This window comes from Panthera uncia, chromosome D2 (assembly GCF_023721935.1).
Source record: "Panthera uncia isolate 11264 chromosome D2, Puncia_PCG_1.0, whole genome shotgun sequence".
NCBI classification, from domain to species: domain Eukaryota; kingdom Metazoa; phylum Chordata; class Mammalia; order Carnivora; family Felidae; genus Panthera; species Panthera uncia.
The window spans coordinates 33,103,695-33,131,503 of NC_064818.1; the positions used below are offsets into that span (position 1 = coordinate 33,103,695).

Below are 27,809 nucleotides of genomic sequence, written 5' to 3' on the forward strand. Positions count from 1 at the left end.
ACATTAGGTATTTGAAAGTAATTTTTGGTTGATTGTATGAAATTAAAAGCTTGAGTTGAACTTAATTCTTTTATTTTTGAACTTGGGCTGGAATTTGCTTTCCAAATAGAATAAGCTGACTGCCATGACATAGACTGAATAAATCCTAGGACACTATGCCATGGAGCAGAGAGTCTGTTCAGGGAGAATGTCACTGTTATTTCCTTGTTGACCAAAAATGCAAACTTTGTGGTTATCCCACAAGCTGCTGGGCCCACTGTTTCTGAGGGTGGTTCCTACCCTCCCTGCAGAGGGAGAATGCTCTGGAAACCCAGTTTTACTTAGAAGATCCTAGGGGGAAAAATTAAAAAGCTCAGAAGGGTGCCAGCACAAGAACTGTGAGGAACTATCACAGATGGAAAGTAAGTACAGATATTCTCAATTCTGCTATCTTCTCACCTCTACCCAGTTTCTCCCAATTTTCCTGAACCTTAGGGAACCAAATTCTCATCCACTGCTGTGACTTTTCAGGGTTACTCTCATTCCCCAAATTCTTTCAATTTCTGTACAGAAAAGTCCCTCCATTAGCCAAACATCTGACATTTTTAAAATGGAATTATCACTAGGATCTAAAAAAAGAACAAGTACAAAAGTGCCGAAGCAATTAGTTTTTTTGAGAACAGATTCTTCAGGAAAGTCGCCTCAGGGTAGCTGGGTTTGCACAAGACTCTCAGGTGTACATTCCCTTCTTGATTCATCCCTGTCTGAGAAATTCTACGCAAAAGTTGGCCTTCCAGCCCTGGATCTTTCCCACTTCTATACTGGTCCTTATTTCAAAGGAAAGGGTTGGAGTAGAAGACATAGGAAATAGAAAGTTTGTGACTTAACTGGGTATTCCCACATAAAAAAGTAAACCAACAGTCCCAATTATGCATTAACTGACATTTTCCCCAAATTGTTTAATGGTAAGAATCTTCTAAGATGCATATTAGGATTCAGATTCCTAGGCCCCATCCTGGACCCAATGAATTAGAATTTCCCCAGAAGTAACCTGACATTCTGTATTGTTTAAGCCTTTAAGTCAGGTGATTCTTATCATCAGACAAGGTTAGATAACATAACAGGGAATATTTTTTTTTAGTTTTTTATTTTAGAGAAAGAGAGAGAGAGCACAAGTGGGGAAAACAGACAGAAAGAGAAAGAGAATCCCATGGGGCTTGAGCCCATGACTCTGGAATCATGACCTGAGCCAAAATCAAAAGTCAGACACTCAGCCAACTGAGCCACCTAGACGTCCCAGTGAATGTTTATTATTACAATCTCCTGGGCACCTATTCAACAGGGTGCATTGTTTCCCTTGGGAAGGGTAAAGCAACAACACTATCGTAGTGATAATCAGCACAAGTTTTGGAGTGAGAAACTGAGGTTTGACTTGCCAGGTATCAGCTGAGCTTTGTAACTTTAACTTCTCAGAGCCTTGGTTTCCTTATCCATAAAGTAGGGATGATATTGCATCTCCCTCATTGAGGATTAAATAGGATAGTGCACATGAAGCTGTTACCCAATGCTTGCTAAATAAAATGCACACTCAGTAGATAGAAGCTATTGTTATTTCCCTACAGAAGAACTCTTGGGCATCCCCATTACTTAATATGGTTGAATAATGGTTGCAAAAAGGGAAGACTGGCCATAGATGGTTCCAGAGATCCACTTAGATATAATAAACATAGCCAGAAGACCCAGTGATCACTTCTTTGACTAGACCCAGTTGTGGCTGGTTATATTAAATAAGAGGAAGAACATTTTTATTAAAGTCTGGCTGAAGCTAGGTAGTCAGGAACCAATGCAGACAAGACTTGGACAGCTGGGGCTACCCCAGGACAGCATCCGTGGTTAGAAGTGGGAAGATTCCCAGAAAAAAGGACAAGCACCCCCAAAACCCTCACCTTCTTGACAGAATGCATTACTGCCTCAGAGATAGTTCTCCACATTCTGGAATCAACCAGGTGTGAGTATAAATCCCAAGTCTACCATTTACCTACCTATAGCGTGACCTTGGGTAAGCTGCTTAAACTCCATGAGCTTCAGTTTTCTCCTTCATAATGGTGAAAATAATAGTACCTTCTTTCTCATCAAAATAAAAAACTTCAGGGGCGCCTAGGTGGCTCAGTCGGTTGAGCGTCCGACTTCAGCTCAGGTCATGATCTCACAGTCTGTGGGTTCGAGCCCTGCGTTGGGCTCTGTACTGACAGCTCAGAGCCTGGAGCTTGCTTCGGATTCTGTGACTCCTTCTCTCTCTGCCCCTCCGCCTCTCACGCTCTGTTTCTCTTTGTCTCTCTCTCAAAAATAAATGAACATTAAAAAAACATTAAAAAATAAAAATAAAAAGCTTCTGCACAGTGAAGGAAACAATCAACAAAATTAAAAGGCAACCGACCGGATGGGAGAAGATATTTGCAAATGACATATCAGATAAAGGGTTAACATCTAAAATCTATAAAGAAATTATCAAACTCAATACCCCAAAAACAAATAATCCAGTGAAGAAATGGGCAAAAGACATGAATAGACACTTCTCCAAAGAAGACATTCAGATGGCCAATCGACACATGAAAAAAATGCTTAACGTCACTCATCATCAGAGAAATACAAATCAAAACCACAATGAGATACCACCTCACACCTATCAGAATGGCTAACATTAACAACTAAGGCAACAACAGATGTTGGCGAGGATGCAGAGAAAGAGATCGCTTTTGCACTGCGGGTGGGAATGCAAACTGGTACAGCCACTCTGAAAACAGTATGGAGGTTCCTCAAAAAATTAAAAGTAGAACTACCCTATGACCCAGCAATTGCACTACTAGGTATTTATTCAAGGGATATAGGTGTGTTGTTTCAAAGGGACACTTGCACCCCAATGTTTATAGCAGCACTATCAACAATAGCCAAAGTATGGAAAGAGCCCAAATGTCCATCGATGGATGAATGGATAAAGAAGATGTGGTGTGTATATATACAAAGGAGTATTACTCAGCAATCAAAAAGAATAAAATCTTGCCATTTACGACTATGTGGATAGAACTAGAGGGTATTATGCTAAAGGAAACTAGTCAGTCAGAGAAAGACAAATATCATATGACTTCACTACAGATGAACATAAGGGAAGGGAAGCAAAAATCATATAAAAACAGGGAGGGGGACAAAACATAAGAGACTCTTAAATATGGAGAACAAACAGAGGGTTACTGGAGGGATTATGGGAGGGGGGATAGGCTAAATGGGTAAGGGGCATTAAGGAATCTACTCATGAAATCATTGTTGCACTATATGCTAACTAACTTGGATGTAAATTAAAAAAAAAAAGTACCTTCCTTAAAAGTTGTTGCCAAGATTGAAAAAGAATTTTAAGCAAATAAAAATTGGTTCCTATCATCTATTTTTAACAAAGGATAGATTATAACATCTCCTTGGGGGGAACAGCCTTCCTCTTCCTTTTTTTTTTTTTAATGACTTTTTTTTTTAAGTGTCTTTCTTTCTTTCTTTCTTTCTTTCTTTCTTTCTTTCTTTCTTCCTTTCTTTTAATAATCTCTACACCCCATGTAGGGCTTGAACTCATGACCTCAAGATCAAGAGTTGAATGCTCTTCCAACTTAGCCAGCTAGGCACCTCCAGCTCCACTTCCCACCATCCACTGCTTTAATTCTAGCTGCTGTCTTTAACTGCTGTCTTCTTTAACTGCTGTCACACTTCCCACCATCCACTGCTTTCAGAGTAAAGAGAAGCCTCCTGGTTAGACTACCTGCATGCTGTTTTTCCACTCACTCTGCAAACACACATATCTCAGGGGCTCCCTGCTGGGTCCCTGCTCCCTCCTCTCACAGACTTCCATACATTTCGTCCTGTGTGCCCTCTGAAAGGAAACTGACCTCCCCCCAGGGCTTGGCTGCCTCATCACACTAGTATCAATCACTGTTTGGAGAAAAGAAGCACCTTCAGAAGACAAAGAGACTGAGGGTGGGGATTGAGGGTGGTCAGGAAGGGAGGCGGTGAGGATTCAGAATAGGAGGGGAGAGGGTGGAAATGTGTCATGAGTTTCCTCAAAATCGGTGAATTCTGAATCTCATCATTTTCAGTGAATGAACTCAGATGATTCACTTCCCTTCATTAGCCCTCTATTTTCCTCTCTGTGTAATGGAAAGGGAAGTGCTTGCACTTGCTTTACAGACAGAGAAGCATATAGAAATCATCTCGGGAGAGCCATGAGCACATGATATTATACATCGTATGGGCTATGGATGCTATGTTGGTTTTCTTCTGAGCAATGTTTTTTTAATATACTAGCTCCTGGCTTAATGTATTTCCTTAAACATCATCGACTTCTTGGTAGTACCCACCAGTTTCCAGTTTCCCTTTCCAGTCCTTTCTTCCCAGGTATCCCCTTACCTTCCAGTTAAGGAGCCATTGCCATCCAGCACAGTAACTTAAGCAGAATTTCTAGGACCTAGCTTTAGTTCTTGGAGGGGACTCAGAATCTACGTCTAGAAAGCCGTGACCAACACTCCTTTAAGGTCACAAGTTCCTGATTTAGGAAGTTAAAGACAGATTTGGGTTAAAGATGAAGAAAAATTTGGCCAAGGCTCAAAATATTCACGCAGAGATCTGAGCTAATTGACTTCAGCGGGGTAGGAATTGGAACAGAAATTGTGAGGCGTAAAGGGTGAGAAAGAGTAGGGGTCAGAGTCTGAACTGGAGGGACCAACGTGGCCTCTCTGTTCAGGGCATTACTGACGACAGACTATAACCTCAGGATGCAGCCCCTGGGCTCTTTGCTTTCCATGAGTAAGGAAGCAAGTATGTGGCTTCCTCTGCCCCACTCTTTCCACAGGCTGCTGGGGGCCTAGCGGTTCCAGAAGCTCCCCTATCATGTTTCAGTGCATACTGCGACAACAGCGTCTTTTCCCTTAGCTCTAAACACACGTGGGAGTCCTCAGACCCAGGGAAGCTATGTGACTGGCATTCAGTGCCTCCTTCCCAGAACTGCAGAGGAATCTGTCTGCCCTGGGTGTAGGGGAAAAAGAGAGGAGCTTCAGGCCACAGACAGCAGAGAAGTGGGGGAGGGAATGGGAGTCAGGGCTATAGAGGGTGAATAGCACATGCAGCTGGCCAGCTGCTGGGAACTATTGGCTAAGGACACGGTATCCCCACTTAACTGGAATCCTGGGACAGACTCCAGAGAATTGCTGGTCTTCTGGCCCAGTACAGCCATAGTCAGGAAGGCAAGGCAAGCACTCAGGGTAGGAATTGTAGTTTACAAAGTTCATCCCTCTATCTCTAGTATCCAGAACTGTCCTTGGCATTGGGTCCATAAATAAAGGAATGAACAAACACTTCCACACACACAAGCATGATCTCATTCAATCTGCAAAGTGAGGAACAGGCAGAGCAGGCATTGCCTCATTTTGCAGCTAGGAACTGAGATGAAGAGAGTTAAGTGTCTTGTCTGAGGTTATTCAGCCTGGATGTGGCAGACCTGAGGCTAGACGCTACTCTCTATGTAGTACCATGCTGAACATTCTTTTTTTATTATTATTATTTTCATTTTATTTATTTGAGAGAGAAGTGCAGAGGGAGAGAGAGGGGGAACCCCAAGCAGGCTCCACGCCCAGCTCAGAGCCCAACGCAGGCCGTGACCTGAGCCAAAACCAAGAGTCGGATGCTCAACTGACTGAGCCACCCAGTCACCGCCATGTTGAACATTTTTGGTACAGCAGACCAGGAATACATCCTGTGCCTTGATGTGAGCTTCCCTTTGGTTCCTGCTGGTCAGAAAATAGCCTTTTCAGGGGCCCAGTTTCCTGGACATAGTCTCAAGGCCAAGTTTGGACATCCTGGTTCTTCTTGCGCACCTGGCATCTGCCTGCTCTTTTATAAGAAGCTTTGGGAAAGGGGACCCCTTCATTAGTCTTTGTTGCCACATCTGACTTTGAAGTTTGGTCTTCTGAAACACAGAGGCGGGGGCAGGTGGTGTGACTCTGGGAGTCAGGAACAGAATGAAACCATATACATTATGCTCCTTATTCTCTTACCCTCGATAGAAACTTCAGATAGCCTAGACCACCAAGTTAGTTCTTAGAACTCAGGCAAGCAACTAACCCATACTACAGTGCAGACTTTCCAAGAAATAGGGCCCCATAGCCCAAGGAGAATTCTGGAAGGTGGTCCCAAAACCAGCAAGAGGGCTCCCCTGAGCTGGAACATTGTACATCATCTGACGCTCATCTTTGCAGCATTCTGTCTTATTCCCTTCTCCATGGAGGCAGTGAGGTATAGAACACGGGAATAAGGATCAGAAAACCTGGGTCCTAGTGCTGGCTTTGCCACTCATCAAGTGTGTATCTTTTCTCCACCTCATTTTCCTCATCTGCAAAATGGACACGATTTCCAGCTATGTCATAAGGCTGTTAAGAGTTTAGAGAGGAATAGTTTGGGGGCAACTAGGTGGTCAGTTGGTTAAATGTCTGACTCTTGATTTTGGCTCAGGTCATGATCTCATGGTTGTGAGGTCAAGCCCCATGCACCAGGCTCCGCACTAGGGGTGGAGCCTGCTTAAGATTCTTCCCCTCCCTCTATCCATCCTCTGCTCGCAGGCACAGGCGTGCGCTCGCCCGCGTGCTCTCTCTCTCTCTCTCTCTCTCAAAAAAAAAAAATTGTTTAAAACAAAAGAGGAATAGTTTGTGTCAAATTGCTTTTTAGCACAAGACAGAAACAATACCAGTACTATTTTTCACTGCAAGAAAGAGAGTAGGAAAACTTTCAGGGTGCCCCAAAGCTTTCTATTGCCACTTGTTTACTGATCCATTCCTCATAAAACACCTACATGAACAGGGCATGTACCCAGGGTTGAGGGAGAGACAAAGATGTTTAAGATGTGGTCTCTGCCCTTGAAGAATTGAAAAGACTAGCACAGGCTGTGCACCAAAAGACGGACACAGAGATTTCAGGGAGCATCAAAGATTATACAGTGGAAAGATAGTAAAGAGTTGGAGGCTCCAGGATTGTTCAACTAGGTGAAGGCACTGCAGGGGGAAGAAAAGGGAAGAAGTGTCACACTGCATAACGGTCTCCAAGCCTCTTTGTCCAGGAGGAAATGAGGTCATCCTGCTCTCAAGAATCAGCATGACAGCCTCCAGCCAAGTAATCTGGAGTCATGAGAGCTGCTGGGGGTGCTCTGTGAATCATGACAGTGTGCTGGGAATTTCCTGATACCTAACCTAGTAGTTTCGGGGTAAGTCCTCAGGCTGCAACATCTCTGTTTACATTTTGATCACGTTTATTTGCAATTAATGGGTTCTAAATCCAAACAAAACATATTTCAGTTTTCTAGAGGAAGTAGCCAGGCCAGCTCTGAAGCCTCTAGCACCTGTGACTCAGTCCATTCCCTGAGAGCTGGCAGCTCAGCCAGACACAGAAAAACTCTCTCCAGAGGATGATGGGTCACCTTCCTCACGAAAGCTGAATGGTTAACTTGAACTTCCCCCAAGCAGAGGTTGGCATCTTGAGACCTCTGGCTGGAGCAGAGCAAAGAAGCTTTCCTCCTTCCTACTGGCATTCTCCCTGCCTTCCTCCTTCCCTTCTCAAGTGGATCCAGACCCAAGGTTCAGGTTTGCCAGGCAACAAAATGTTGTAGGCCTAGGCAGAAAGAGGGACCAAGCCTGGGGCTTGGCTTTAGGATGCTAATGAGTTACAGGGACACAGCCCTCTTTCTTCCCATTAAGGGGACAGTCCCTCTGGATAGAAGGAAGTCACCCCAAGCCATTCCTTCACGAAGGTGTTGGTTCCCAACACCAGGGGAAAGGGAAAGGGTTGACTGAACCTCAGAGTCCCTGCTGTGCTCCTTCAGCTATGCCTGAGAGATATGTGAATGTGCATGGCTATACAACTATGTATGCTTGCCTTCGGGCAGGTAAAGCGGGTGGAGTCCTTTACACATGGCCTGTCTTTCTGGAGGCCAACCTTGTTTGATAAGCAATTATTTTATCTCATTAGAACAAGGCTTTATGGTGAAGTCTAGAATACTAAATACATGTGCATTTTTTTAAAAGTTTATTTATTTTGAGAGAAAGAGAGTATGAGAGCAAGTGGGTGAGGGGCAGAGAGACAGGGAGAAAGAGAATCCCAAGCAGGCTCCACAATGTCAGGGTACAGCCTGATACGGGGCTCACCAACCGTCACCTCATGACCTGAGCCAAGTGAGCATATGCATTTTTTAAAGTTTATTTATTTATTTTGAGAGACATAGGGGTGGGGGGAGGAGGAGGGGGAAGAGAGAATTTCAAGCAAGCTCCAAGCCCAGTGCAGAGCCCTATGAGGGGCTGGGACCCACCAACCGTGAGATCATGACCTGAGCCGAAGTGGGATGCTTAACCGACTGAGCCACCCAGGCACCCCAATACATATGTTTGTTTGTTTGTTTTAAATCTATGATTATGGGGCACCTGGGTGGCTCAGTCGGTTAAGTGTCCCACTCTTAGTTTCTTCGGCTCAGGTCACGATCTCACAGTTTTGTGATTCAAGCCCTATGTTGGGCTCTGTGCTGGAAGCAAGGAGCTTGCTTGGAATTCTCTGTCTCCTCTCTTTGGCCCTCCCCCCCACTCATGCTGTCTCTCTCAAAATAAATTTTAAAAACTTAAAAAAAACTGTAATTATATTTTTGGAATGGGTGATATAAAGGTATGTTTTCAAAAGTTGAAACAGTGCAAAAAGGCATAGAGTGAAAAACAAATCTCATTCTTGTCCTCCAGTTCCCCAGTTTCTCTCCTCAGATGTGAAAACAGAACTTCCTGCCCCTCCACAGCTTAGTGTCTACCTTAATAAGGCTTTACATTCTATTGTCTTTATTAACTGACTATACTCTGGCCCAGGCAAATAAAGGGATTGTTTGTTACAGGAAATTTTTGAAAGATCCATCAATACTTTAATAGAAAGCATCAACAGTTTGTGCCCTTAGACTTTGTTCTCACAATCCTATAATAATATATCGTGTGTGATCCTTATGCAATCCTTACCAAGCCCTCACTTTGAAAGGCTACCCTTAAGTTAAACCAAACTCTAAATTCTCAGTAAAATCCGATCTTGCCTACCCGCTGCTCCTGCCCTTAGGACGGTAAGCAATAAACTCAACTTTGTCTTATCCACTGGTTGTGTTGATGAATTTCGGGGAGCAGGAGTAAGCAAGCATGTGTCACGTGCATTTTCACGTTGAGAAACAGACTTAGCTCTCTGAGCTGCGGACTATGACCCCACACCCAGTGGTCCGAATCATTCTCCCAGGCGTTTGGGGCCCAAAGGTGTAAAGGCTGGAGAAGAGCTGTTTAGGGGATCTGGGGAGAGACATCAGAGCTGGACGGAGAGTCTCCCAAGAGCAATTCGGAGGCCCCATGCACTGGGATGGGGCCCAGGACAGGTGAATGGGAGGAGAGGGCGAGGAATTTAGATGCCTCTGTGTCTCTGTTTTCAGACCTCGCACGTCCCCTCCCCTGGGGACCGTGCAGCCCCTCACTCTCAGACAAGGTTGAGGAAACACACTTCCCCAGGGAAGCGGAGAGAAGGGAGGGGTTGGGGAGATCCCAGGCTGGGGCGGGGCCAGGGCTGGGGCGGGTCCTGATATAGAGCCCGGCGGCGGGCTAGCAGCACAGCGCAACTGCTGGAGCCCCAGAGCCCCTCAGATTTCAGTGTCAACCTGTCCCTGCCGTCCCGGCGCCGAGTCCCTCCTGCCGCAGCCGCCGGTGAGTGCAGGCCACCCTAATTGCGCGGGGCTGCTCCTGCGGGTTTCCCTTCCCCCTACCCCGGCTGCCCCAGCGGCCCGGCTCCGCAGCAGCAGAGTCCGAGTCACCGCTCCCGGTGCCTGTGCATCCCCTTCGGGTGCCGGAACCCCTGAGCCTCCAGCGAGGAGAGGCGGCGGGGCCTGGGAAGCCTGGTCACCGCAGGCGCGCCTCTGGGGAGACCTTGGGATTTCTGTTCTGAACTGCGGTAACCCACCCGGCACGCCTTCTCTCTCCTCTGCTCCTTCCTCAAGTTGACTTCTCCCTCCTTTGTAGAGTGCTGTCTAGAGCTCCAGCCTGGCCACCATGAGAGTCCTGATGACATGCCTGCTCCTCTGTGTCCTGGTGGTGAGCGACTCCGAAGTAAGTGGCTTCCCCGCTTTGACTTATGGCGGCGGGAGGGGGCTTGGCAGGACTCCTGAACAGCGTCAGGGGAAGGAAGGAGAGCTGTACATAGGGAGCTGGGGTCCTCTGGATTCCATCCATCTATGGGGGGCTAGCCTCTCAGGAAAATAGGACAGGTGTGGCTGTGGGGGCCCTGAGAACCAAGGGAGTTCACACCTTCAGCCAAGGGAAGAAGAAACTGCAGAGACTGGCCTAGCTCTCTTGCACCCTAACTTGCTTGGATCAATCCATTTCTCCCTGCTTGAAACCTATGATCTTCCATTTGAGGTCTAGTTAGATATGAACAAGGTGAGGAGAGAGGGAGCTGGAGGAAAAGGTGAGATTTGGCAGGAGGCCAGTTTATCTTTCCCCTTGGGTCCCAGGAGCATGGGACCTTTGATGAACTTTCCCCTCCCTCTCATCATTTCCAGGGCAGCCATGAACTTCATCCAGTGTCTGATGCATGTGAGTATCCACCCCTTGCATAATATCTGGCCGTACAGACATCTTGGAAAAGCCTCAGGGGGCAGCCCCTCCCTGACCCTGTTGCAGGGCTGGCTCCCCCCTTGCCTCCTCCCCACACTCCTTGCTTACCCCTCCACCTCTGTGCTCTCCAGCAAACTGCGGCTGCCTGAATGGAGGAACATGTGTGTCCTACAAGTACTTCTCCAACATTCAGCGATGCAGCTGTCCAAAGGAATTCCAAGGAGAACACTGTGAGATAGGTATGGATATCCTGACTCTAACTGGGGAGTAGGGGATACCAGAGATTTGGGGACAGGGTGAGATGGGTGGGATGTCAGAGCAGGCAGGAGTTAAGGACTGGAGGTAGAGTGGAGGACATCTTGATCCCCATGTGATGTACACAGACACACTGTCTCATGAATCTGTGGCTGCACAAATGTGGGGTGGGGACGGAAGGAGATCCTTTCTAGTGTTTTCTGCCAGGTCTGAAATCATGCAAGGCCTGACCGGATCTCTAAAACGCCTGTCTGAATTTCCTCCTCTTTCTAATATCTCTCATCCTCACATTCTTCCTTAGATACATTGAAAACCTGCTATCAGGGGAATGGTAACTCTTACCGAGGGAAGGCCAACACCGACATCATGGGCCGGCCCTGCCTGGCCTGGAACTCTGCTGCCGTTCTTCTGAAACAGTACCATGCCCTCCGATCTGATGCCCTTCAGCTGGGCCTGGGGAAACACAATTATTGCAGGTGAGGTGGGGCAACAAAGACCCTCCCATAGCCACACAGGAACCTTTGGTACCATCCTGTGTTTCAAGAGTACTGATCATAGCATGAGAAAAGCAAGGCCTCTGGCTGAGTTTTCCCTGGAGGGGGAGGAAACGTATTCTGGGTTGGAATGACACCCCCCGCCCCCCATCTTCCCCTCTGTGTTACCAGGAACCCGGACAACCAGAGAAAGCCGTGGTGCTATGTGCAGGTTGGCTTAAACCAGCTTGTCCAACAGTGCATGGTGCACGACTGCTCTTTTGGTGAGTGTCACTGACCTATTTATGACAGTAGGGTGGAAGGGGACAGCCTCATACATCGCCTTATTCCATCAGGAGAGTTGAGGAGGGAGGTCTGCCCGACTTTGAAAAACTGGGAGGTCAAAGGACAAGAGAGGGACACTATCCTACTTGCCTCCCCAAGATATCCCTCTCTTTCTCCTCCAGGAAAACGTCCCCTGTCTCCTCCAGGAAAACGTCCCCTGTCTCCTCCAGGAAAAAGTCCCCTGTCTCCTCCAAAAACAGCAGAGTTTCAGTGTGGCCAGAAGGCTCTGAGGCCTCGCTTTAAGATTATTGGGGGAGAATTCACCACCATCGAGAACCAGCCTTGGTTTGCAGCCATCTATAGGAGGCACCGTGGAGGCTCTGTCACCTACTTGTGTGGAGGCAGCCTCATCAGTCCTTGCTGGGTGGTCAGCGCCACACATTGCTTCATGTACGTCCCTCTGTCTCTTCTCCCTGACCCTCCTACCTTACCCCAGACACATCCCATTCTCCTTCCCAGCAAAGGATTCCGCTTAAATTCTACCCCCTTAGCCCCTCTCCATGTGGCCCATGGCCCTGGGGACAAGTCATGCTCTGAGCTTGCTGTGGAGGGGAAGTGACAAGATCTCATGAGATCAGACTATCTAACAGGTCTCCCCTCCCACAGTAATAACCCGAAGAAGGAGGACTACATTGTCTACCTGGGTCGGTCAAAGCTTAACTCCGATACACTTGGGCAGATGAAGTTTGAAGTGGAAAATCTCATCTTGCATGAGGACTATAGTGCTGACACTCTTGCTCACCACAATGATATCGGTGAGTAGAAAACCCTTATCTGCCATAATGATGATGGTTGGAGGAAGAGGGGTCCAAAAAGAGAACCAAGTGGGAGGTTGAGGTTGTAGGGGAACTGAAAAGCCTACTTTATATAACAAAAGGACATATGTGAAGGGCCTGCTGCTCCTCTGCAGAGTCTTTAAATTTTCAAACATTTAGCCTCCTATGGATGGCAGTGACCCTGTGGGCATATGGCTTGGGCTGGGAGGCCCCTTCTTTTGTTGGATACAACCTCTGCCTGTCCCGGGATCTGCAACTTAGAGCATTGGGCTGAATTCAGCTCATCTACATCAACCAGAGCTGTTCACAGAAAACAACCATATGGCTGTATACAGCGGCTCTGGCTGGCCAAGCTCTTGTCGGCAGCTGTAACAAAGCCCTTGAGACATGGGACAGGGGAGACTTGTTTCAGGTAATAAGCTACAGGCAGACTTTCCAGGATGATCTCTGACCCTAACCGATTTAGGGATAGACAGCCAGTCCTTCAGCATTTGGAGGCGAAACATGGTGACCAACTAACCAGGTGGAGATCTTTCCCCCTGACCTCTCCTGCTTCCCTCCTCCCCCAGCCTTGCTGAAGATCAGATCCAACACAGGCCAGTGTGCACAGCCATCCAGGTCCATACAAACCATCTGTTTGCCCCCATCGTATGGTGATGCTCATTTTGGCACAAGCTGTGAGATCACTGGCTTTGGAAAAGAGAATACCAGTAAGTGACATTTGGGGCTGGCTGAGAGGGTTCTGAGGGAGTGTTGTAACCTGGAAGTGAACTCACCTTGATCAAGAGAGGACCATAGAGATAGAGATGGGAGCATTGTGGAGGTAGCAGATGGGTCCAGGGATGGAGTAGGGAGCACTGTTTAGGGAGTAATCGGCCATAAAGGTAAATAGATGGGGGGGTGAGGGGCTATACATGGAGTAAAGGCTCAGATTTGGGTGGAAATGAATAAAGGTTTTCCCTGGTGAGGACACTTTTTGGTCCTCACTCCAGCAGAGAGTCCCAGTGGAAAGAGTAGACATATACAGCTTAATGTAAACTTCTTGTTTCCTCCCTCCAGCTGACTATCTCTATCCAGAGCAGCTGAAAATGACTTCTGTGAAGCTGATTTCCTACCAGGAGTGTCAGCAGCCCCACTACTATGGCTCTGAAATCACCACCAAAATGCTGTGTGCTGCTGACCCACAATGGGAAACAGATTCCTGCCAGGTGAGAGTTCTAGCTTCTCTCCCTGTCACCCCCAAACCTCCCCAGGGCTCCTGGGCCTGTACCTGCCAGCTTTGGGGAGCCTCTGTGCAACCAAAGCCCCAAGAAGCCAGTATTAGGAGCTTAGGTCTTAGACAGTTTAAACTAACCCTTATATGTTTCCCAAACATTTGCTGTGAGCCTGGCTCTGTGCTAGACACTTTGCACTGGGGAGGGAAAGAAATAAGACCACAAGAAAGAGGAAAACAATAGAAAACAATACAACTCAGTGCTCAGGGTGTAGTATGAATTGTAAATGATTAGATGTTTGGGAGCAGAAGGTGAGTGCCAACTGGAGGGAAGGCTTTAAAGAGAATGTGACTCTGCAGGGATTTGAGGAGGTCTAGGGAAGAAAGGAAAATGTTCCAGTTGAAAGATACAAAAATGGGTGAACATGGCATAGTCCAGGATGGGGAGGAAAAGGATCTGAGAATGTAGATGGAATTGTGGCAGATAGCAGGGCTTTGAAAAACAAGCAGAGCATTTTAAACTTTATGTGGTAGAAAGTGGGGAGTCACTAAGGATTTTGACTCTAAGAAACTCCCTTCTCTCTCTCTTGCGTATGATTGGGTGATTGGATCAGATGGCCTCCTCCTCACTTCTCCCTGGGCTCACCTTTTGTGTCTTTGGCTTAACAGGGAGACTCTGGGGGCCCTCTGGTCTGCTCTATCCACGGCCGCCTGACTCTGACTGGGATTGTGAGCTGGGGCAGCGGATGTGCCATGAAGGACAAGCCGGGAGTCTACACAAGAGTCTCAGGCTTCCTGCCTTGGATCCAAAGGCACACTGGGGAGCAGAATGGCCTAGACCTCTGAGGCTCCCCAGGGAGCCAAGGGAAGAGAAGGGTACCACCCACTCCCATGCTGTCGTTTTTGCAGTAGAACCATCTGCATCAGCTATATATAAGGAAGAAACTGAGGAAGATAGGCTCTGCAGAGATGGTTTTGCATGTGCCGCCCGCCAGGGTGAGCAACAATAGCTTTATCCTTAGATACAGGCCTGGGTGCTGAGTGCCCAGATCCCCTGTGGCCAGGATGGAGGGCTGGTTCTGACCCAGGATGGTATTGACCAGTAGTTTGTCTTTTTCGGAACTAAAGCCTCCTGGAGTTAAAAATGCCATTTCCTGTGCACAGCTAGAAGGAGAGCCAGCTCCCCCAACAGTGGGCATTCATGAGGCCCACTGTTGGGGAAAGGAACAATTTCTCAATTAGGAAGTAGAACAGAACTGAGGTCTTTTGAGTGAGCTCGGCCACTGTGGAACAGTGGTTTGGGGAGTGGAGACACTAATGACTTAGGGAAGGGCTCTGACATTCCATGAATGTATCAGGAAATATTATATATGTGTATGTATGTTTGCACACCCGTGCACAGGCTGTGTCAGTGTGAATGAGTAACAGCTGATATTCCTGTGTCTGACTGCAAGTCTAGATATTTCCCTAAACTGAATGGACTATGATGCCACATAGAATGGTCTGTCTGGAGAGGTCATGGACTCCTATGTCCTTTTGGGTCTCTCATGTGATGCCTATGAATGTATCATTCTGGGGCATGGCCCGTGACCAGCACTAAATTTTCACTTTCACTTTTACATAGATGTTCTTTCTTGGCCAGTTATTCCTTCTGACCTTTCAGCTGAGTCTATCCAATCCTCACTGGGTGAAGTGAGGACCACTCCTATACACTGAATATTTAATAATTATATTCTGCTATTTTTATTTATATCTATTTTTGTAATTTTGAATAAATATGATCAAAAAATGTGATTTTTCTGAAGACTTTGGTTCTTTCTTGGTACTTGTTTGGGAGGAAGTTGGGGAGCATAAAAAGTGGAAAATGATGATGGCGGCATATACCCCAGAGTTCCTTGGGGGCTGAATCTCCGGACTTAACGGCACTTTGAGAAGTAGAGGCTAGAAGAGTTGTAGAATAGGTCCTGCATAGCATGTAAGGTACAGCCTAGTGTGCAGATTGGATGTCTGCCCTCAATTCCCTCCTTAGCCTGATGCCTTTGTACAACGCACATCTTGTACGGGTGTACACAGTGATCCTCTAGGATAAGTCCCACCACATTCTCTTTACTCTGCCCATAACAATCCTGGGGTTGACCTCAACCTAGGAGAACACTGGCATGAGTGAAAACTGCTGATTCAAAACCCAGTCTGGCTTGGGTCTGTGTCATTCAGGGAATAGAAAACAATTTCCCATCATCTGTGCGAGGGGCTGGTGCTGAGTTTTCTCAGTGTGTTAATGAAGCTCATGACCAGTCACTGCTATCCCTAGTATCAGAGGACTCAGAATCTAAACCTAGGTGGTATCCTAATAGAGGTGACCACATATTTTGAACCAAACATCAGTTTCTGAAGAAGTGGGGAGATATAGTTGGATGCTAAAGTGTTGGGATTTCCAACCTATGTAAATGGTTTTTAGCAGTGTTTCTTAACCAAGTCACATGAAAACCTTTTGAAAAATACATACATGACCATGCCCCCCCCCCCCCCACCAGAGATTGTGATTCAGGTCAGGACTGGTGCCAGGGGTTGTGATGTTAGAAAAGTTTCCCAGGTGTTTCTTATAAGAACTCCTGATGGAAATCCTTTGGGGACAACTGGCCAGATTATGTGAAGGGCTCAGTAAATTCAAGATTTGTCAGCATGCATTCTCTGCATGAGCAATCAGTTTTCTGAGTGGGGTTTGGGGGTGCAAGGTCTCCTGGGCTTCCTGTTCAGAGGTTCCCTAGATCATGGGCCTCTGGAGGTCAGGGACCCAGAGTATTTCATTTTTAGTCCCTCTAATCTGGCATGTTGTTTTATTATTATGATTCAGTGGTTCAGAGCATGGATTGGTTCAGAGCAGAGTCAAGTGGTCTGGACTAGAACCCTGGCTCTGACACTAGCTGTGTGACAAGGGAAAGACTCTTAATCTCTCTGTGCCCCAGTTTCCCCATCTGAAAAAAAGAGATCGTAATATCTACCTCCCAGGAATGTTATAAGGATTCGTGAGTTCACAAATTTCTTAGTATAATCCTGGCACCTAATAAAGGCACAAAAATGATGGCTTATACCATAAAACTATAGATTGAGTGGGAGCCCCCTCTCTTCCACCCCAGGATTGCATTTGTGGGTTTTGTGGGAGCTGAAACTTGCCAGGAAAGAAAAGGCATAATGTGAAGCTAAGGGACCCAGCCCAGGCTGAGTTGCTTCTCAGCCTCTGCATTTCCCCTGAGGGGCCAAGAAAGATCTTGTTCCAACATGAGCAGCTACAGCATCTGGGCTCACAGACACTGAAAACAGGAAGTGTGAGCCCCACTGGTGGGATTGAGCAATGACACTGCTCTTTTCAGACCATTTCCCAGCCACCACCCTGACCTGACTCCCCCCTTCCCCTGCCAGCTACTATCTCTTCCCTAATCTCTCTCTCAAGACTATCAGGAACAGCCACTTCTCCAGCAACCAGTTTCAGGGTTCACAGGTTCCTAACCTGTCACTCACCTTAGGGACTGCCTTCTTCTAGTCCTCACTATGTATTAGACACTGTTTTGTTTTTTAATTTTTTAATGTTTACTTTTGAGAGAGAGACAAACACAGAGTGTGAGCAGGGGAGGGGCAGAGAGAGAGGGAGACACAGAATCTGAAGCAGGCTCCAGACTCTGAGCTGTCAGCACAGATCCTGATGCTGGGCTTGAGCTCACAGACTGCGAGATCATGACCTGAGCCCAAGTCGGACGCTTAACCGACTGAGTCACCCAGGCGCCCCTTGTTTTGTTTTTTAAAGTAAGTTCTATGGCCAACATGGGGCTTGAACTCATGCCCCGAGATCAAGAGTCACATGCTCTTGATGACTGAGCCACCCAAGCACCCCTGTATTGGACACTGTGTCTGGTTTAATCCTTACAACAGTCCTATGAGGAAGGTGCTATCATTGGCCCTATTTTACAGTAGAGAAAGTGGAAACACAGAGGGAGACTTGCCGGAGGCATCACAGCTGGTAAGTGGCAAAGACAGGGTTCAGCTGGCTTCCTATGACCTCCTGGCAGGGCCCAACCTGGGAAAAGGAGAGCAGCCCCCTTTCAAGCTCCCTACTTCGGAGATGCTGGGGTTTCCAGGCTAAGTGTATTAGTATTTCCACCCCTGCCTATATTATAACTCTTTTCTCTTAAAAGATTCCCAGGTCAAATGAGGAGACCACACTCAGCCACTAGTTTCAAAGTAAAATTTCACTCTTCTCAGCTAACCTCATCCTTCTTTTTTCTGAAACCTGATTTCATTGAAGTGGTTTCCGTTTACACCAGAAGCCCTCCTTCTGAAATATTCTGTGGCCCGTTCTATTAGGAGGACTCAACTTGATTTCCACTTATGCTCTGCCCTTCCCAAGCCAACCCCCTACACCACACCCCTCATCTGCCCCTCCACACTCACCCCCAGTGTGTCCATCTTCCTCCCCAGCAGCAAACATTTGAACCTTCCCTTTCAATCAGATACAGTGGGAGAAGTTGCTGAGGTGCTTTTTAAATAACAATACTATAGAGGCACCTGTTAAGCGTCTGACTCTTGATTAGGCTCAGGTCATGATCTCATGGTCATGATCTCACAGTTGTGAGATCAAGCTGAGCCCCCTGTGGGGCTCCCCATCCCCCACCCCAGAACTGGATGTGGAGCCTGCATAACATTCTCTTTCTTTCTCCCTATCCCTCTGCCCCTCCCTAGCTTGCACAGCTCAGGTGCTCATGCATGCTCTCTCTTAAAACAAAAAACAAAAAACAAAAAAACCTCAAACAAGCAAAACCAAACAAAAGCCACAAATAAAATAATGAAAAATAAATAATAGTACTATTTCATTTTTTTTTTTTAACATTTACTAATTTTTCAGAGACAGAGCGCGAGCAGAGAAGGGGAGAGAGAGGGAGACACAGCATCTGAAGCAGGCTACAGGCTCTGGGTTGTCAGCACAGAGCCCAATGCGGGCTCAAACTCACAAACTGGTGAGATCATGACCTGAGCCAAAATGGGATGCTTAACTGATTGAGCCACTCAGGCACCCCAAAATGTGTTTTTAAATTTATTTGAGAGAGAGAGAGAGAGAGAGAGAGAGAGAGCTGGGGAGGTGCAGAGAGAGAGAGGGAGACACAGAATCTGAAGCAGGCTCCAGACTCTGAGCTGTCAGCACGGAGTCCGGTGCAGGGCTTGAACTCACTAGCCGAGAGATTGTGACTTGAGCTGAAGTCAGATGCTTAACTGGCTGAGCCACCCAGGTGCCCCATAACAGTAGTATTGAGATATAATTCACATACTATACAATTCACCCCCTTAAAATGTACAACTTAATGATTTTTATATTCAGAGCTGTGCAACCATCACCATAATCAATTCTAGAACATTTTTATCACCTCAAAAAGAAGCCCCATGCTCGTTAGCAGTCACTCCCTTTTTCTCTCCATCTCCTCAATCCCCTAATCTACCTCTGTCTCTGTGGGTTTGCCTATGCTGGGCATTTCATATATATAGAATCATATAATATGTGGTCTTTTGTGAGAGACTTTTTCCCCCCAGATTTTTGTTTTTAAGTAATCTCTACACCCAAAGTGGGGCTTGAACTCACAACCCCGAGATCAAGAGTCACATGCTCTACTGACTGAGCCAGCCAGGCACCCCTTTTGTGACTGATTTCTTTTGCTTGCCATAATGTTTTCCACTTCCATCAATGTTGTAGCATGTATCAGGACTGTTGCTGAGCTTTAATTTTTTTAATGTTTGTTTATTTTTTTTGAGAGAGAGAGTGAGCACGAGCGGGGGAGGGTTAGAGAGAGGGAGACAAAGAATCCAAAGCAGGCTCTAGGCTCTGAGCTGTCAGCACAGAGCCTGACGTAGGGCTTGAACTCATGAACTGGGAGATCATGACTTGAGCCGAAGTCGGACACTTAACCCACTGAGCCATCCAGGTGCCCTGTTGCTGAGTTTTAAATAGAAAATTGGGAGAAAAGATAGTCTAGGGCCCCCTGACCTTGCAGTCCCATTGGCAGTCATTCAACAACCTTTAAAAAAAAATTAGTACCTAGACACCAGACATTGTTTTAGATGCTGGGGATACAAGAATGAGTGGGACATAGTCTTAGTCCTCAAGGAGCTCACAGCTTTGTGAAAGAGACAGAACCAAGACTGCAGTTCAACATGATAAATGCTATAATAAAAGTATGTAGAAAGTATATGGAACAATGATAAGGAAACAATTCTGCCTCGGGAAGTCAAGGAAGACTTTATAGAGGAGGTGATATTTTACCTGGGCCTATAAAAATGCAAAGAAGTTTGCCAAACAAGGAGGAGAAAGGCATTCTATGTATAGGGAAAATCGTGAAGACATGAAAAGGCAAGGCATTCTCAAGAAATGATGAATAGGGGCACCTGGTTGGCTTAGTTGGTGGAGCATGTGACTCTTGATCTTGGGGTCATGAGTTCAAGCCCCATGTTTGGTATAGAGATTACTTTAAAAAAGGGAAGAAATGATAAATAAATCACTGCAGTAGACAGAAGAGTTTGAGGGTTGGCAATGAGCAGGCAGAGGGCTGGTGGGGGCATGGGGAGAAGGAGCTAGTTGGATCCAGCTGGTGAGGACCCTTAAGCAGGGTTGATAATCAGAAATAGCTGTTTGAAGACCGCTTCCATGTGGCCTCCTGCTACCCAGCCTCTTTCCACTTCATGATCCAGCAACCATAGGGCATAGGGCCTCTGACACCCCTCCCTCCTTTAGCTACCATCCATGTGTTGGGGCTCTGAAGTCCTACTAGTTAAATATTTTGAACATCACCTCTTGCCCTCAAATACTATTTTTCAAAAATCTAAAAAGTTAATTAAGGTCAAGGAGCCATAAGAAGTTTTTTTTCCCCCTAACTAAAATTTTCTACCCAATTATAAAAGTAACTATAAAAGTAAAATGCTTCCATAGCATTCCATAGTTGCTGTTAACGTCTCTGGTTTCTTGGGTTTCCTTTGCAATCAACCTCCTCTACTTGGCCCTGAATATTGGGTTCCCTAAGTTCTCATTCTAGACTTTCTCCTGTTCCCAACTTTCTCTCACACAGTTTCATTCACACACAGGCTTAAATTACCACCAATAAACAGTTGACTTATAAATGCTTATACCCAGCCAGACCTACCCTCATTTTCTGCTACTTTACACCCCCTTTTGGTTGTCACACATAGGGCACCTCAAACAACCTGCCCCAAATGGGTCCTGTCTTCAGGCCCCAACCTGATGAACTTCTTCCATCACCCTCTGTCTCAAGGGATGGCACCACCTCGATTCACATCCAGAAACCTAGGAGCCATCTCAATGCTTTTCTCCTCTTGCTCCCCTCATCCCATCCTGGCAATTTGCTTCATAGCCCTTGAAGTCACCCATTTCTCTCCATTTGCAGCACCACCATTTCTTGAGCCTAAGTCACCATCAGCTCCTGCAAGGACTGCCACAATAGCTTCCCAACTGGCCTCCCCCATTGACTCTATTTCCCCCTCCACTCTCTCCCACACCCCACCCATTCATTCTGGAGAAATCTTTTGAAAATGCAAGTGTGCCTAATGACTCCCATTGTTCCTGGCTGGCTGGTTTGGGCAGTGTCTGGCCCCTACTTCCTCTCTAGCTCCACCTGGCACCACCCTCTCCCGGTCTTGCTCTACTCAACCATTCTCTTACTCATCAGTCTCTCTCTTACCACAGGGCCCTTGTTCATGATGTTTCTTCTGCCTCGGACTTTCTTTGACTAGTCAAATTCTTCCTTGTGCTTCAGAGATCATTTCTTCAAGGAAGTCTTTCCTGGACTGCCTATAACTGTATAAGATCCCTCTATTTTGTCTATAATCTCATGGTAACAAGTACCACCTCTTTGACGCACTTGTAACTGCTGCAATTTTACCTTTACTGCATCATTCGTTATTTGATTAATGTTTGCTTTTCCCCACCAAATTGTAACTTCCATGAGAGGCGATATGTTTTTGATCACTACTATATCCCCAGCACTTAGCACAATGTCTAGAATATAGCAGATATTTAATAAATATTTATCGAATGAATGCATTCTGATGTATTTATTTCCTTTTTAAAATATTTGCTTCTTTTTTACATAGTTGTGTTCACATTCTATGCATAATTTTGTATCTTGCTCTTTTCTTTTGACTACTTTGTCATAAGCCTTTTCTTGGGATGTTACAAATTTCTCTAAGTGTTGTATGTACCATGTAGTTAATAACACTCATCCAACCTACCTTTCTGGTTTCAGGCATCATAGATAAAATATGTGAAAGTTCTTTGTAAACGGCACGTACATATGAGGCAGTATTATTTGCATTTAAAAGGAAATGTGGGTAAAGTTTGTTTTGTCTCTGGTGCCCTCTCTACCCTTGCCTTTATACCTCCTTTCCTTGGGCACCCATGCGTGTGTGTGTGTGTGTGTGTGTGCCCTTGTTCTGCCTGATCACCTAGTTAATCTAAAATAACTCATTAACTTTAATATGCTACCAGCCCAAGGATGTTTGCATTTTTTAAAAGGACTTTTAAAGAAGGACACTCAGGGCAAGTTGATGAAGTTTGGGGCCTGGGCAAGGACTCAAGATATTCATTGATTCGTTGATTTATTTTTCATTCATTTACTTAACAAACATTTACTGAGAGTTGGTTGTAGGCCTGGCACTGTACTGTGTACTGGGTATGGAGGTAAAAGCCCCAGTCTCAGCTTCAGTGGAATAAAAGTCAGGTGGAAAAACAGATATGCAGATGAATGGAGTACAGTGAGAGTGAAACTATGAGTCAGATGTGCAAATGGGCATGGATGGCTAAGAGTGGAGTCTTGGAGGGCAAATACAGAAGCGAGAAATGACAATCTGAGCAGAGGAAACAGCATGTGCAAAGGTAAAGAGGAAGGAGAAAGCAAGGAGCACTCAAAGAACTGCAGGTGGTTCAAGTGGATGGGGTATAAAGCCAATTCTGTAGAGGTGATTTGTCTGCTGGGATTGGTGAGAGCTGGCACCTAAGGTCCTAGGCGACCATGCCTGCTACAGAAAGGACTTTGGACTTCATAATGATGGAGAATCATTAAAAAGTTTGGGGCGTGTGGCAACAGTGTTAAAGATTAATTAAAAGAAGATTCTTGGGCCTAGATGATATTACGAGCAGGGAAAACCAGTTCAGAGACCACTAAACTGAGCTTGGTGGGAACTGAAAAAGGTCTGAACCAGGGCAGTGGCAGTGGGGTGTGAGGAGAGGGTGCAGATATGGGAGATTTTGTGAAGATAGGATTGACTTGGTGCCTGGGTCGGGGGTGAAAGAAGGTATCATTTGGCTTAGCCTCCTGCCTTTAGACAGATAAGATACTGTATACTTTTACAGCTGACGTTCTACCATAAGTGATTTCCCTAAAGCCATATCTACCAGGCACATGAACAAACTAGAGTTATTTCTGGTGGAATTTGGGGGATCAGTATCTACAGGGCAAGCTAGACCTGCTGATGGCCTCTGTGACTCTGTCCAAACCTGCAGGGGTAAATACCCCAAATCTGTTTAGCCTTGTGACTGTGGTTCTGACTCTAGAAACTTCTCCCAAACCTTCCAGTCCTGTGATTTACTGTCAATGAGTTAGTAGATGGGCCTATACTATGTATAAAAGGATCAGCAGACTGGATCTAGCTATTTGCCTTCTGGCTTCCTAAAACTGAGACGTGACTTCTGGTGTTTGAGCAGGGCATGTGAACTTAGCACATAACCAAATTCTGCATGCAGAGTGTGAAAATAAAGTGGATTTTGTAAGAACTTTGGCTGGTTGCGTTCTCAGCCCTTACATCCCCTTGCCAGTTATGGCCTGTCAGTTGCCCTTAATTTTTCACTCTCTCTTAATAAAAGGACAGGGAATGACTTTCCTCTCTCACCTGGCTCTTCTCATCTTTGCTCTTTTGGTTTCTTTAGCTCTCCTCTCCAGAGCATGTGTATAAGCTGAGGTCAATACTACTGATGAACAAGACTCTATAGCTTCAGCTTGGCTTTCCCCCTAATTACTTTGGTGACAAGGGTGACCTCAGATTTTCTCTTATTACTCACTATACCTGCATAGCTTTTACTATCACAGGCTGTGAGGCTCTGCCAGGGAAGCTCTAAGCCCTTGAGTCCCAGTGGGGCTGGATGTATATGTGGAGTTAACAGCTATTGATCATATCATTTTTATTTTCCACTGGAATTTGGCCACCATGGAGACTGGCCATGAAGAGCTCTTAGATTTATCCCAGGATGCCCCTGTGGTGAGCTTACCAGAAGTCCTTCCCTAACAGCCCCTCTGTAGCCCCCTCAAGTCAAGAGTCTCTTGGCCACTTGCCTTAGCCCTTTCTTTCTCCTTGGCTAGACTCTTTCATGGCTGAGAGAATCAGGAGAAAGGATGGATAGAGACACATGGTGAGATCAACACTTTGCTTAAAACGTCAATCTGAAGTGATGGTTCTCCAGGGTACCTGGCTGGCTCAGTCAGTGGAGCATGAGACTCTTGATCTCTGGGTCATAAGTTTAAGTTCAAGCCCCCAAGTTGGGCATAGAGCTTACAACAAACAAACAAATAAATAAAATAAAGTGGTGGCCCTCCAAGTGTTCTCAAATCAGCAACTTGAGTATCACCTGGCACTTGTTAGAAATGCAAATTATCAGGCTCTACCCCAGACCAACTGATTCAGAAATTCTATAAGTGCAACCAAACAATCTGTGTTTTAAGAAGCCCTGCAGGTGATTCTGTTACATACTCAAGTACCAGAATCACTGATTTAAGGCATTGATTCTCAGACTTCAGCATGAACCAAAACCTCCTGGGGAGCTTGTTAACCATAATCTGGTTAAACAAGACTGGATTGGTGTCTGAGAAACTATTTTTAGCAAGGTCCCTAGGTGATTCTGATATTCATCAAAGATTGAGAATCATTGATCTAAGGAATTCATCTTATCAATTAGCTGAGTCTTTTGGGGAAGGAGCAGACAGAAGGCTGTGGAAATGTCTCTCCAAGTTCCAAATGCCACCTGCATCTGACCCTCTGAGGAGCTTGTTAGAAGAGTAGGATATAAGTATCTAATGTATTGAACCAGACTCTCTAGGCCTTAGCCCGTGGCGTTTACATTCAGAGTTCTCTAGGTAGTTCTTATGCATGTGAAAGTTTGATAACCCTGGAGCAACATGTAGACAGGTGTTCTCAATGACAGTATGCACAGTAGAATCACTTGGGGGAACTTTAATAATGACATACCTGAGAGCCTGCTTTAATAGGTATGGGCTGGGGCTTCAACATTTTTTACGAGTCTTCCCCCTCCCCCACTCCCATCCTCACGCCACCTACCACACACAAGTGATTTTAATGTATAGTTAGGGTTAAACCAAAGGCTAATGCAGACCTGGGAAGGGTCAGGAAACAGGAGAAAGCGATGGAATGCCAAGGAAACAGTTGGTGGAAGCCTGTGGGGGGAATTAGTTATAAATGTCAAGTTGGAAATCTACAGGAGATAGAAAGGTGGAAGCAGCCTCAGGTGGAAGATTGAGTAGGTTGGCTTGAGTGGTATGGAGCTTGGTGAATGAAAAGGGTTAGCTTATGAGTTTCCTATTGCTGCTGCAACAAATCACCACAATTTAGTGATTTAAAATACCACAAGAGCACCTGGGTAGCTCACTTGGTTAAGTGTACAACTCTTGATTTCAGCTCAGGTCATGATCTCAGTTCGTGTGGGGCTCTGTGCTGACAGTGAGGAGCCCGCTTAGGATTCTCTCTCTCCCTATCTTTCTGCCCTTCCCCTGCTTGTGTGCACACACTTGTGCTCTCTCTTTATCTCTCAAAATAAATAAACATTAACAAACATAAAATAACACAAATGTATTATTTTTATAGCTCTTGAGGTCAGAAATCCAAAATGGATCAGCAGGGCTGCATTCCTTCTGGAGGCTCTGGGGAGTAGAATCCACTTCTTTGCCTTATCTAGCTTCTAGAGGCTGCCTACATTCCCTGGCTCATGAATCCACATCATCACATCTCCTTTAAGTCTGACCCTCCTGTTTCCCTCTTATAAGGATCCCCTTGTAAGAGATCCAGATCTCTTAAAAATCTAGAATAATCTCTCCATCTCAAAATCCTTAACTTAATCACATCTGTGAAGTTCCTTTTTCCGTGTAATTAACATATTCACAGATTCCAGGGATTAAGATGTGGATATATTTTTTAAAATGTTTATTTATTTATTTTGAGAGAGGGGGGTACAGACAGAGAGGGAGAGAGAGAGAATCCAAAGCCGGAACCAAGGTCAGCACAGAGCCTGATGTGGGACTCGATCTCATGTACCATGAGATCATGACCTGAGCTGAAATCAAGAGTCAGATGCTTAACCAACTGAGCTACCCAGACCCCTCAAGAGGTGGATACTCTTGAGGGCCATTATTCAGCCTACTACAGTCTGCCCTCCAGACCCCAAAGATTCACATTTATCTCATATACAAAATATACTCACATACCTATTCCAACATCCCTCAAAATCTCAACCCATTAGAGCATCGACTCAGTCTAAAATATCATCTAAATCTCATCAGCCCAAAATCCTCAAATCTCATCATCTAAATATTCTAAATAAGACATGGGTGAGACATTGGATACAATCCATCCTGAGGACAATTTTCTCTCCATCTGTGAACCTACGAAATTCAAGAAACAAGTTATCTGCTTCCCAGGATGGGCACTGAATACTAGTTATAGATATTCTCACTCAAAAAAAAAAAAAAAAAAAAAAAAAAGGGAGAAAATGGAATAAAAAGGAAGTCACTGGTCCTAAGAAATTTCAAAATGTAGCTGGGCAAACTCCTTTAGGTTTCAAGGCCTGAGAATAATCCTGTGGCTTGAGACTCTGACATCTGGGCTTGCCCCTCCTCTCTCAGTTGTTCTTCCTTTTTCTTGAATAATTTTATTTTATCATCTTGTTTCTTGCCTGTAGAATGTTGAGAGTCTGGCAACCTTCTTTCATTTTGTTTTTCTCTATCCCTTTTAATCCAAGTTGACAGTGTTTCTGCCAGTATAAAATTCACAAGAAACTTGTGGGTCTCCCATACATGTCATAGGCATTCACTCCATTAGACAAAAGTCTCCTCCATAGATTTTTTCCTAGATGACCCAACCTCTATTTCTGGATTCTTTTTTTTTAATGTTTGTTTATTATTTTGAGAGAGACAGAGCATGAGTGGAGGAGAGGCAGAAGAGAGGGAGATACAGAATCCAAAGCAGGCTCCAGGCTCTGAGCTGTCAGCACAGAGCCTGATGCAGGGCTAAAACTCACGGACTGCAAGATCATGACCTGAGCCAAAATCGGATGCTTAAATGACTGAGCCACATAGGCACCCCTATTTCTGGATTCTGCTGAGATGGTTGTGGGGATACATGAGTCACATGCCTAATATTTTCTAAGAATCCACTGAGAAAATGAATTCTCTGACCTTTTGATCTTTCCAAGGCATTAACAAAAGGTTATCTAGTCACACCTTTGGCTTTCTTTCCAGAGAATTCTTTCCTGACAGTGAATCTCCTAATTTTAGCATCCTTTCCAATCTGGATAGGCTGAGAATTTCCCAAATCATTACTCCTGCTTCCTTTCTTTTTCTTTCATTTTTATTTATTGGGGGGTGGGGAGAGGAGCAGAGGAGAGAGAGAGAGAGAAAGAGAGAGAGAGAGAGAGAGAGAGAGAGAGAGAGAGAGAGAGAATCCCAAGCAGGCTCCACATTCAGTGTGGAGCCTGACATGGGGCTTGATCCCACAACCCTAGGATCATGACCTGAGCTGAAATCAAGAGTCAGGCACTCAACTGACTGAGCCACCCAGGCACCTCCCTTTTTGTTTATAGTGCTTCTCTCAACTTATCTCCTTCCTCTCACGTGTTACTATAAAGACAAAAATAAGCCAGGTTGCACCTTCGATACTTTGCTTGGAAATATCCTAAGCTAAATATCCAAGTTCACTCCTCACAAGTTCTGCTTTCTATATAACTAAAGGATGCAATTCAGGT

The 27,809-nt window shown here is 45.6% G+C and overlaps 2 protein-coding genes across 7 annotated transcripts in view; one reads left to right on the forward strand and one right to left on the reverse strand.

Annotated features, from left to right (window-relative positions):
• CAMK2G (calcium/calmodulin dependent protein kinase II gamma) overlaps window positions 1–11,354 on the reverse strand; it is an 87,204-nt gene extending 75,850 nt beyond the window's left edge. For all 5 annotated transcript variants that reach the window (XM_049646233.1, XM_049646231.1, XM_049646232.1 and 2 more), the window contains exon 1: window positions 11,271–11,354. In XM_049646233.1, coding sequence (XP_049502190.1) covers window positions 11,271–11,296 — 26 coding nt within the window. In that variant the 5' untranslated portion in view covers window positions 11,297–11,354. The remainder of the gene's footprint in view (window positions 1–11,270) is intronic.
• Window positions 9,654–14,924, forward strand: PLAU (plasminogen activator, urokinase). 2 transcript variants are annotated; one of them, XM_049646236.1, is made up of 11 exons: window positions 9,654–9,767; window positions 10,080–10,166; window positions 10,619–10,652; window positions 10,805–10,912; window positions 11,230–11,404; window positions 11,594–11,685; window positions 11,869–12,136; window positions 12,353–12,501; window positions 13,092–13,232; window positions 13,582–13,730; window positions 14,405–14,924. In XM_049646236.1, the coding sequence occupies exons 2-11, from the start codon at window positions 10,110–10,112 to the stop codon at window positions 14,579–14,581; spliced, it is 1,350 nt and encodes a 449-aa protein (XP_049502193.1). In that variant the 5' UTR covers window positions 9,654–9,767; window positions 10,080–10,109; the 3' UTR covers window positions 14,582–14,924. The 2 variants fall into 2 exon arrangements, with proteins under 2 accessions (XP_049502193.1, XP_049502194.1); XM_049646237.1 differs by having other exon boundaries at window positions 11,893–12,136.
• Window positions 14,925–27,809: the final 12,885 nt, after the last annotated feature.

What these genes read in the sequence shown, in the direction of transcription:
- PLAU (XM_049646236.1), top strand. Translation starts at nt 10,110, where the DNA reads ATGAGAGTCCTGATGACATGCCTGCTCCTCTGTGTCCTGGTGGTGAGC. An exon ending in TCATCCAGTGTCTGATGCAT is followed by an intron (nt 10,653 to 10,804) that starts GTGAGTATCCAC and finishes TGTGCTCTCCAG; the next exon opens with CAAACTGCGGCTGCCTGAAT. An exon ending in TGCTCACCACAATGATATCG is followed by an intron (nt 12,502 to 13,091) that starts GTGAGTAGAAAA and finishes CTCCTCCCCCAG; the next exon opens with CCTTGCTGAAGATCAGATCC.